General features: G+C 34.3%; 1 protein-coding gene across 1 annotated transcript; it reads left to right on the top strand.

The window, feature by feature from the left end:
- Positions 1–2,177: 2,177 nt before the first annotated feature.
- HKL3 (hexokinase-like 3) lies at positions 2,178–5,147 on the top strand. The gene is made up of 9 exons (XM_028065459.2): positions 2,178–2,598; positions 2,699–2,849; positions 2,938–3,117; positions 3,207–3,281; positions 3,387–3,542; positions 3,680–3,778; positions 3,889–4,019; positions 4,447–4,528; positions 4,630–5,147. Exons 1-9 carry the CDS (start codon positions 2,321–2,323, stop codon positions 4,957–4,959), a joined length of 1,482 nt encoding a protein of 493 aa, XP_027921260.2. The 5' UTR covers positions 2,178–2,320; the 3' UTR covers positions 4,960–5,147.
- The last annotated feature ends 6,813 nt before the right edge of the window (positions 5,148–11,960 follow it).

Raw genomic sequence — 11,960 nt, 5'->3', positions numbered from 1 at the left:
TATTATCCTGATATCTGTTCCTTTCACACATTATTTTTCGAAATTTCGCCACTTCAATATTTTCTATTTTATTTGGATCAAACTCACTATACTACAAAGAAAATGAATGAATGGGAATACAACAAACCTAGCAGCCCAAAACTGACCAAAACATGGACGGCATCAGAATTTATGGGCATATATGTTGTGTTGTTGATCTGTAGTTTTGTCTATGGACACGATGAGACCCTTGACACTGTGGTCGGCGATCTTATTCCAAACTTCCAGGAATAGAAAAGAAAAACATCATCATATCGATATTGAAACAATTCATCTTCGCTTTTTCCCACTACCTTTATGCCAAAGACTCTACCACACACACACCAACTTTTGAAAAACCCAAACACTTTCGTCAGAAAATTCCACCGCAACTCTGCGTTCCTTTATGGTGCAATGTAATTTCCAGTTATAATTTTCTAAATCTACATGATATATTTGAATAAATTCTATACAGGAATATTAGAACCACAATTAATATTGCTTATTCTAAATTGTATAATTTGTCAGATTACAATTTGGTATAGAAAAAGAAACATAACACGATAACAACCAACTCAATATAAACCTAATCAACTGTGCCTCCCACTAGTTGGCTTTGCCGTTCTTCATTCAGCCAACGTATAAGCGTGTGTTTAAAAATATGTTGGTGGGGTGGTGAAAGGAATTTCTTTGCATTTTTTAGTTGAAACTATTTTTAAATTTAGATTATGTCACCAACCAATCCCTAATTCTTCTCAAATTTTATATATTTTTTCAGTGTTTTGTCCTTTTTTGAACCCATCTCAATTCTTTTGAAAAGTGAGAGAGGCACTCAAGCACATATTGAAAAACGCATCATGACGTGTGTCTTTGAATGAGATTTATCAAATAAATTTATATTAAAATTATTTTGAAGAAAACCATACTTTATCATCAAACAAAAGAGATTATAAACAATTTTATGTATATGAAAGCATATTTCAAAAAATAATTTAATCCAAACATATGTAAGATATAGTTTTTTTTTAAAGAAAGCAAAGGGAAAAAAAACAAGATCATGGTTTTTTTTTTTTCAAACATGGATGTATATTTTGTTCAAACATAACTGTATTTAAATAAAATGAAATCATTATGAATAACAAAGTTTACAAAGAAAATATTGAATACTTAAGATTAAATTATAAATGAATGATTAAACCAAACTAATTCTGTATAAACTTTTAATAGAATAATACAAGATGATATGATAAAAATGTAGAATGATTTCACGTGGGTATATATTCACGTCTTCTTATTCCTTTGGTCTTTTGATTTTGTCGTTTTTGTGGTGACGCCATCTTTCTCATCAATTACTCCAACTACACGACAACAACGCTCAACAAACTTTCGTACGTATATCTCTCAAAATCAAAAGTGTCAATATTTTTATAAGACAACACCTGTTTCGTTGATGCCAATTTGCCATAATGAGACAAACAAAAAAAACCTTGACTTTAGACCCACTTTTTAATTTATTTTTTTCAGGAATAAAATCAATGTTTCCTCTATTTTTTTTTTTGTTGGGACGTGTGATGTATGGAGATACAGATTTTTTAAATAATGATATAATGAAAAAAATAAAGAAAATGATTTTCTCCTGAGTTTATTCACATGTATCATCCCGAGTATATCAACTTTCTCCTGAATTCAACGAAAAAGGTTTCAGCACCACATATTTGACATGTTGGTTCATGTCCAACAACCGTCAACTTTCTGCTACCAAAATTTCAAATTTAGATTCCATAATTGCATAATTAATCTGTATGTAGAAGGTATTTTCAAACTTTATGTGAAAGGTATTTACACCGCGACTAAAAAGCTAGCTTTTTGCAGTGCTAAAAGTTAGGAATAGACAAGTTAATATAATTGTGCCACGACTTTTAGACACCCATATAAAAAACGTTAAATTTATTTAGGAAACTTTTAGAGAAATTGTAAATCTTGCAAATTTAGAAGAAATTAAATGTCTAAAAACAAACATTAGGCACTTTAGATTTTGGACCCTTGTTACTATTGTTCCGTAAGCCCAAGCCCAAGCCCGAGTTAGTGACGTAGTTGGGTAGGCTTAGACCAAGTGGTTAGCCCATCTGTGTGAGTGATGTCTCAACCCATACAATTCCATGATACTCGTTCCTGTGTACTGGATTAACGGATTTCAGTTATTTGGGTTTTTTTTTGGGGGGAGAAATGAATAGAGAAGAATTTAAGAAAAGCGTTTTATTGATTTTTGGAGATCTTGATCTGAAAATATCGGTGTTGGAGGATGAGGATGAGGAAGAATGTGGTGGTGTTGGTGAGCACAAGTATCGCGGTGGTGGTGGTAGGGGCATTGATCAGAAAATGGAAGCAATGGAAAGAACAACAATTGAGACACGTGAAACAAATAATAAGGAAGTTTGCTAGGGAAAGTGCCACCCCATTATCGAAGCTTTGGCAAGTAGCTGATGATATGGTGTCCAGCATGAAAATCTCTCTTGCTAGTTCCGATGAATCCCCCACTCTCAACATGGTCGTTTCCAACGTTACATCGCTGCCACTTGGGTACATGTTTCTCTTTTTCATCATCGTACGTATGTGATTTTACTAAGGAGTATTTTCATTTTTATTTTTATTTTAAATTACATTGATTTGCACATGGCAGAGATGAAGAAGGATTCTTTTATGGGGTTAGTTTGTATGGAAGGAATTTGTTGATGTTGTGTGCGCGACTGGGAGGAAAGAAGAAGCCTATCTCTGCCTTACAGAGACAAGATATTTCCATCCCTGATGCTGTCTTGGCTGGTCCTTCTCTGGTACTTTTACCATAAATATTAATTCATTTTCTATGAATCTACGTGTGCATTATAATGCCCCAAGCACACCTCAACCTTGTTTTCCCAGGAAATCACTGATTACATAGCTACAGAGATAGCTAAGTTCGTTTCGATGCATCCTGAGATTGAGATTGAGGACAGTGAACCCGTCGAAAACAAGAAATTCGGCTTCACCTTGTCATATCCAGTTCATCAAGCTATGCCTTTCTCTGACACAGCATCACAACACAAAAACGCAAACAACCCAGTTGAGTTTAATTAGTACACATACATACATACATAAATGCTAATCCTTTTTCGTGTTGGAAGACCAAAACATTCATGTTGTGGAAGCAGGTTCGCCAGGGAATGGTGAAGGACCTAAATCGAGCGTTGGCGACCCATGGAATGACAATGCCCGTTGTTTCACTGGTTAGAGCCCTATCAATTAATTTTGCAAATGTTACATTTTTCTGGGCTCTCTCTGTCTTTCCACGTCTGAAGCAATAGTAGATTCAAAACATTAATACTGAATAGGTTGATGAAACTATTGGAGGCTTGGCCGGTGGAAGATACTATAACAGGGAGAGCGTGGCTGCAGTTACCCTTGGCACCACCACAAATGCTGCTTATGTGGAACCAGCAGAGGAAGTTGCCAGCGATTCCGCACAGTTTCCCAATTCAAGTGAACTGGTTAGTTAATTACTATTACTATATCCATGCATGTGCCACAAATTATCAAATACTCCTCAACAATAATTAATTATATGCCATGAAGAGATTAGTTTAATTACGCAACTTAAATGATTAATTCGGTTGTAGTGTTGCAGGTGATTAGCATGGAGTGGGGAAACTTCAATTCCCTTCATCTCCCTTTAACATCGTATGATGCCAGTGTAGATGCTGAAAGCTCAAATCCTGGTAGCCAGGTATATATAGCTCCTGAAATCACTGTTAAACATTTACCATTGTTATAAATACATACCAATACAAATCATCTACAATTGGCAACTGAGTCTTCTGTTTTTTACCTCATCAGGTTTTCGAAAAGCTTATTTCAGGAAAGTATTTGGGAGAAGTTGTGAGACATGTCTTGTTGAAGTTGGCCAAGGAAACAGCCTTGTTTGGAAGCACAGTGCCTCCCAAGTTAATGATTCCCTACTTAATCAGGTTCCTCACCCATAAATACTCCATCTATTGGAAGCCTTTATCACTTTATTGCATAACTTTTTCTGTGTTTGGTTCAGAATTTATTTTTTTCAATGAAATCAAATTTGTAAAATTCTTCTCGATTAAAATTACCCTCTTAAGATCCTTCTAAACATTGTTTCCAATTATAACTTTTAGAACATATAAGTGAGAGATCCTTTCTGATTCATTTAACGTGTTTAAAACAGTGTTAAAAAATTCTTTTTTGATTATAGAATCTGACCAAGTATTAAATCTTCATCTAGTTTTGACTTCTCAGAACAGAAATGGGTGAGTTTTAGAAAAGCAACCAAAGTTTTCACTTAGAAAATGAATGAGCTAGCATGAATGAATATGTAGTAGAGACATTGTAATTCAAATAATGAGACTTATTTGACACTTTGTGCAGGCCCTCTGATATGGCTGCCATGCATCAAGATACGTCGGAGGATCGTGAAATAGTGGGTGAGAAACTTGGAGAGATTTTCGAGGTAAGAATGTAGATTTGAGCTTTGTAATGATAAGATCCATGGTAGCGAAAAAGGTAAAAAAATGAATTAACATGTATAATTGGTAATTGGACAAAGCACAGATCCATAATTGTTGTCCAATGGCACGGGAAGCGGTGGCTGAGGTGTGTGACATAGTAGCAGAGAGGGGTGCACGATTAGCGGGAGCAGGAATTGTGGGAATAATTAAGAAGCTAGGAAGAATTAAGGATAGAAAGAGTGTGGTGACGGTGGAAGGTGAGCTTTATGAGCACTATCGCATTTTCAGAAATTACCTTCATAGCAGTGTGTGGCAAATGCTTGGCAAAGATTTTTCAGACAATGTCATCATTGAACATTCACATGGTGGTTCTGGAACTGGAGCTTTGTTCCTTGCTGCTGCTCAAACTCAAGCACACCATTCAGATTATTGACCCTTTACACTCAACACTTTTCTTTTCTTTTGAGCTTGCTGTTCTGAGAACAAAAATACACTGGTGGATGCACCAGCTAAATTGGGCTGCTGCTGGTGATTGTAGACAACAGTTATTTATTGAGTTTGGACATGCACCAGCTACGTTGTTTTTACTTATAAAGGTTTTTTGAGATTGGATTTCAACAATCATACTATTTATTTTCCATAATGGATGAAAAAACCCGCATCGAAAACACTAAGAACGTGACCAATGTTATCCAACAATCACCATCTCTACAACATTGATCGTGCAATCCCTCGCTCAACTTCCTCTGTGACATTTTTCAAATATCACACATCAACCACCTTCATTATCGTTGCATGACGCTATACTCCTCAATAACACCTTCAATTAGTATCTTCACATCTCCCAACAACACATTCTCTTCAACTCACTTTCATTCCCACAGAATTACCTCTTTAAACAAAAAATCGTTACCTCACTTTCATGTTTTTCAGCCCCGTTGTTTGATTGTTTATTATTAGGGTAATATTGGTATCAACTCAATGCAAGGCTGAATTTGATTTTCCTTCGATGTTTTTTTCAACTTCTAAAGTTATATAAGCTTACAATATCACGAAACATATAATCCAGATTTAATAAAATAGATACGATCTAAAAACTTAAATTCTTATTAGCTAAATCAAATTGAATACTTTTTTTTTCAATTTCATTTAAATTACATTAACTTTAGTTTGTTTAATCTTTCAAAATTGGATTTAAATTTACTTTTGAATGTCTTTAACTAGATCCAATTTATCATAAACTTGGTCCAAACTGACAAGGTTCGGTGCAACTCAGTTGAAGTTGAGTTTAATCCAACCTAGTCTAACTTGATCTCCTCTAGCCCAAGCAAGCTAAATATGGGTCTAAGCCAATTCAACCAATGTGAGTTTATTCAATTTGTCTTAAATTGGATCTAGCTAGACATGCACCCAAGCCCACTTGGGATGACGTGGACTTAGGCTCACTTGAGCTTTGTCCAACTCATCCCAACTTAAACTTAACCTGTCTTAACTCAACTTGATTCCTATCAAACTCTTTCCGACTATGGCTCAGTCTAAAATGGACACACTTGGACTCGATTTAGACTTGAATTGACTCAACCTAGCTTCATCTTGGGCTAACTTGAGTCATGTAAGCACGAGGTGACTTAACTCGACTTAGACTCAATTCAACTAGGCTTAACCTCTCCTAATCTCACTTGGGCACCACTAACTGAGCTCGACTTGACCCTACTCAAATTGATGTGTCTGGCCTAATTCGACCTAATCTAGGCTCAATTGAATCTAATTTCATTCAAATCGTACCAATTTGACATTGTTTTAGCCCAACTTAATTTTAATTTGACTTACCTTGATCAAGGCTGATGTAGGTATGACCTCACAACTAGAATTAGTCTTCAACTTGAGTTCAAGCACTATCCAATTTGACTTAGGCGAGCCCAATTAAGCTAATCTATGTCAGTTTCACTTGTGCAGAACCTGACCCAACCTAACATTATATAACTTTACCCTAATGAGACTTGACCTTACATGAGTTAGATACAACTCAATTGATCTTTCTTGAACTTGACTTGATTTAACATTTCATAGCTTGAACTAACCTATATTATTTCGATTTTGAAATTTTAAAATTCCAATAATTATTCAATTTAACTTCAATTAAACGGATTCAACTTAATATGCAAAAACCTGAATTTAAATTTGAGATCAATTCATTAAAATATATCTAAAATGATATAAAATTTATATAATTATGAATTTGAATTTTGTTATCTATTCCAAATAGCAAGCTGCCTATGTATAGAAATATTAAATATTTGCATACAAACTCAGTGGGAGTAGGAACGTGCAGTGGTGGTGGGCAGTGGTGTGGATTTCGAAAACTCTGCCATTGTTCCAACTCTTCAATTCTTTATCTTTTCATTTCTTTTCTATACTTGTCTCAATGGAGATCAATTTATAAGTTTTATGTCATTGGGTTTAATTCGTGTGAAGCTTCGGAATGTTAAAAAATATATACACTCTTGACTTTTGGAGGATTAGAAATGCCCATTTTCCTTCTTACTCAGTCCATAATTTTAAAATTGACCATGTACATGTTTTAAATTAAAAGTTACATAAATATATGTTAAAAACTAAACAAATAAGTAGTTGAGAAATCATATCATGCTATTAATCATCAATTAATACCAATGTGTAAGTTTTACTTCATATTTGGCTTACTCGGTGTATATGGTAGAAGCCAAGAATAGGATAGTTCAGGAAGTTATGATGAAACAGGTAAAGAAGTCGGCATGGTGGATAAGAAAGTTGAATGAGACTTTTTCTTAAATTATAATGAGAGATTCGATAACACTCCATTATCTAATTTAATAAGGTAAACAAGTCACAAAAATTGGATAAGACTCCGCTAAATCTTGTTTAATCAAGACATATTTTAGTAAACAAGTAAGAAAAAAAAAACACATAATGGGGGGTTTCTTATCAAAATTAAGGGTAGGTGAGAATGTTATGGGTAGACATAGGTTATGTATTTGGTAAAGTATTTCCCTCCACTTATTTCTGTATAAATTAAAACACATTTGTTAGCCTTATAAATATTATTTCGTAGCAACTCGTAGCGTTTTTTATACCCCAATTTAAGTGATACCTTTTAAAATATCAACATCTAGTTTCTATATTTTTTATTCTTTGCAATAATTATTTAATTTGTATCTAACGTAAATTTTATCATACTTTAAATATCATAATCACTCCATAAATAAGCTTATTGACAATATGACATTTACTTAACATATGCTATTTTACTTAATCAAATATTTATAATTTAATTTCATCTGAACTGAAACTTAGTTTTTTTACTTTTAGATAATTTTACAAAAGGATGGTTAGAAATCTTGTTTTTTGTTTCGTGAAAAATATTGACTAAACCAAGTTACCATATCTCATATCTCTTGTGACAAAATTTTATGGAGGATTGGAATTCGATATTTGTACGATATTTTTTAATGAATGTAATATACTCAGTGTGATGTGAAAAGAGGAAGAGGTATTTAAATTATCTTAGACCTTGACTTCTAAGCGATGTAAAGCTATTGAGTGCGGTAGGAGCATTAAGGCCTCCAGTCAAGATCTAAAGAGAATGAGCGGAGCATCTCCAATGGAGGGCTTAAGGGACTAATGGTTCGCATGTTGAACTTCGCTATCATCCCCACGGACAATGTCAATATTCCGATCTCAAAACATCGTTAGGGTCAATCACCATGCATCTGAGGTATTGTCCGCTTTGGAGCATTGACTTCGTCACGGTTGTGTACTCAAAATAACAAACTTAGTGTTTTTCAATTTGATTATAAAACGTTTGAGTGTTTTATGCATCTACTTTTAGAATAAATTTCACAAATAATTCACTTACATTGTGGATCAAAGCCACAAAACACTTCAACTCACCGGATCTTCATGTTATATTGACTATAATAAACAATTCATGCATTTCTTGTCACAAATAACATTTTTTGTATTTTTTGTTATGGATGGAATAATAGAGGAATCAAAACAAAAATAAAGTGGAGAATGATAGATGAAGAAGAGGATGGTAACAAAGGGTTTGCATGAATATAAATTGTAGAAAAGTAAATTACCAAGCATAAAATAAGAACCGGTAAAGAAAATCAATGGAAGCAAAGACTGAAATTGCTAAGACCAACATAGATTTTGCCTTTTCTTCATGTTCACAATGTCAGCATGTTTGAAATTATATCCACTTTTTGTCACTATTCGTTTATATTTGATCTATCTATTTATATTATTTCTCTTATTTTGACAGTTACTTGACACAATAAAATAAAAGAAAAAACACATAAATTAGGTCTTAAAACTAGTCCATTGGACCATATATCCTTGTTGCTTTCACTATAGTCGTTATAACATGTAACTACCATTTCAAATTAGCTTTAGTTCTTAGTTTCAATTACTTTCCTTTCACTCGTTTTCTTTGTTTGCATTTAACCTATTTCAATGTCTTTTTACTCTAGTCAAGCTTCTTTCGATGTCTCAACAATGTCATTTGCTTGATTCTTCTTCTTGATCTTCCTTGTCTTAATATCTTTCTTTTCCACCTCTTGTATGATAACGCACCTGTTGATTTCTCGATTATGTTATTTCCTTCACACCTTCAACACAAATATTTAAATTATGGAGAATGATATATAGCATTGGTTCCATCATTTGTACATGGAAAGTTAGAATAATTAAGTTCATTAATTAAAAGAATATAAATGCATATAACAAATTTTATAAAGACAAAAATATCCTTTAAAATTTTTAAGTAATAATTCTCTTATACAAATAAGCACTTTAATTGTTTAATTTCTTTTACTTTTTAGATTTTTTAACACTATTTTTTATTTATTTTTCTGTTATTTTTCTATGCTTAATTATATTTTAATTTTTAGCAACATTAAAATATAGTTATTTTATTATTTAATTATTTTTTAACTTTTATTAGTGAGCATTAAATAAAATATTAAACACATTTATACAACACTCATGGATATTTTTGTATTTTAAGTCAAATCAAATTGCATTAATGATCATTAGGTCATATTTCTTTTAATATTATAATTATCTAAGGACTTTTGTATGATTCAATACGTATTAATTATTCTTAACCGGTGTCCATAGGTTACTGGTCAGCAAGACCCTTAAATTATTTCTTATTAAAAATAGTTTTGGTTCTAATTATATTTTAAATTTTTAATCTAGCTAGTTGTAAATATTCTATCTAAGACTATCGTCGTGAGTTTTTATAATTCATGACTGTTTACTTTAAAAACTTAGTAGTTTTGAAATTTTAATTTTAGCTACAAAAACTAAATTTGATTATAGAAACCAAATTTTAATTTTAATTGAAGCTCTTTTAGTGATGAAAAGGTTCCAATGTTACCCAGAATGATCTTATATGTAGCAATAAAGCCCATCGTGGAGACAGTGTATGTATTTTAAAAACCTAACACGTAACTTTTACTCTTAATTTTTTTTTAAATTATAATTAATTATATTTTGCATATTTTTTAGGATAAATTGTAAACTGCAATATCATTAGAAAACAAAATTTACATCTCTTAATTTTTTTCAAATTATAATTAATTATATTTTGCATATTTTTTAGGATAAATTGTAAACTGCAATATCATTAGAAAACAAAATTTATGTAACGTCTCATTTAATTATTACGCGGAATTAAAGGAAAAGTAACACGTAATAATACTGTAGCGTAGTCCTGGGGTCCTTAACACAACCCCTACAACCTGGGCATACCATGATGCCAACGGAAACCAAATACAAGTCTAGCAAAAGAGAAAAGGGTAGCAAGGCGTAAAACAATACATGGGCCATAGTCCTAACGAAAACCATGAAGGAAAGAAATATAAAGTCCAGCCCAGATGGCTAAGTAGCGAAATTGTCATTTCCTTGCTGACCGCGAGAACCTCGTCCATCTGCTACCATCAACTAAATTGATGATCATCGCAAGAAAGAATAGCCACATACAAGACAATCATACAATAAATAGGGTAAGCTAAAGCCAACAACATTCTCATCATACAGTCAAATATATTTTCACCATTCAATATCCATACGACAACCAAGCATGTTATGACTTTCAATCGATACATTACGACTCGACTCGACACATCCGGATAAATATAATCTGGTCAGATTCAGCGGATGCTTGCACTTGTGGTGGATGCCTCTGCTCACCCCCGAGCTACTCACCCCTGAGCTATGTGTTACAAGTGTTACAATGGATCAATTTTCCCTCACCACAAGGTTAGCCCTTAATGAATTTCGGGCCTCATGCTACTCTCACCACGGGAGTCAGTCCGTTCTAGGTGAGACTAACTAACTCCTTAGAGTGTCAGGATGCAACCTTACCTTGAATCCTTACCTAGTCATACAGATGGGGCACCACCATGGACACCCACTAACAGGGGCCATGGAATTACATCCCGACCACTGAAGCGCGACCTTGGGAATCTCACCTAGAGATCCCCAAGGACTTACACACTGACACGGACTAAACTTTCTTAATCAACCAAACAGATTCAACATGCATACACACAACCTATATACATATACATAAAATTTCTCGTAATCCACCTCTTTCGTATTTCCAACCAAACCATGCCAACTCATTGTTCTCGAACCCAGAATATGGAGCTCTGTCTCATACCATTACCATGCCACATTGATATCAACCCTTTCATGTCTCATGTCGAACTCATACCAAGCTCATCATTTCAATTTCATGAATCATCTCATACAATTATCATGTTCACATCATGTTAAAACTCACAAATCACAACTCATACACCACCTCATTCATACAGGCCATTCAGTTCACGAATTTAAAGGTAATACTCATATAAGCATGTTGTCCACTTTTTGAAATCAAGGAAACATCAAGGCCAACCCCTTTCTCGCCCAGCATCTCGCTCAGGCAGAAAGGTCTCGCCCAGACGAGGAGGACCCTGGCTCAGGCGAGCTCCCTTCGCCTAGGCGAGAGCTCGACTTCCAGTATGAGAACCCTATACGCGTTCTCGCTTAGGCGAGACCCTCCTCGCCTAAGTGAGACGTTCGCTCGCCCAAGAAGTACAGTGGGTCGCTTAGGCGACCCTTCGTGGAGAAATACACAGGCGAGTCCCTGTTAATCTCGCCTAGGCGAGGCAGGCTCGCTTAGGCGAGTTTAACAGACTTCGCCACTGTTCCTCATTGCCATCAACATAGTTCATGCCCAGCAACAACACAAATCATGCCATACACTCACAGTCACATATAAGCACGAAAATCACAAACCACCATCAAAACTACCATCATTGCACCAAACAATAGGGTTCTAGCTTCCCTTACCTGGAAGTAGCTAGAAGGTGCCTCGACTCTAACCAACGGGGCACG

The sequence above is a fragment of the Vigna unguiculata genome, chromosome 3, assembly GCF_037176805.1.
Source record: "Vigna unguiculata cultivar grain cowpea cultivar isolate G323 ecotype 2 chromosome 3, ASM3717680v1, whole genome shotgun sequence".
NCBI classification, from domain to species: domain Eukaryota; kingdom Viridiplantae; phylum Streptophyta; class Magnoliopsida; order Fabales; family Fabaceae; genus Vigna; species Vigna unguiculata.
Note: the sequence above shows the minus strand (reverse complement) of the source record. Positions and strands in the feature narration are given on the sequence as shown.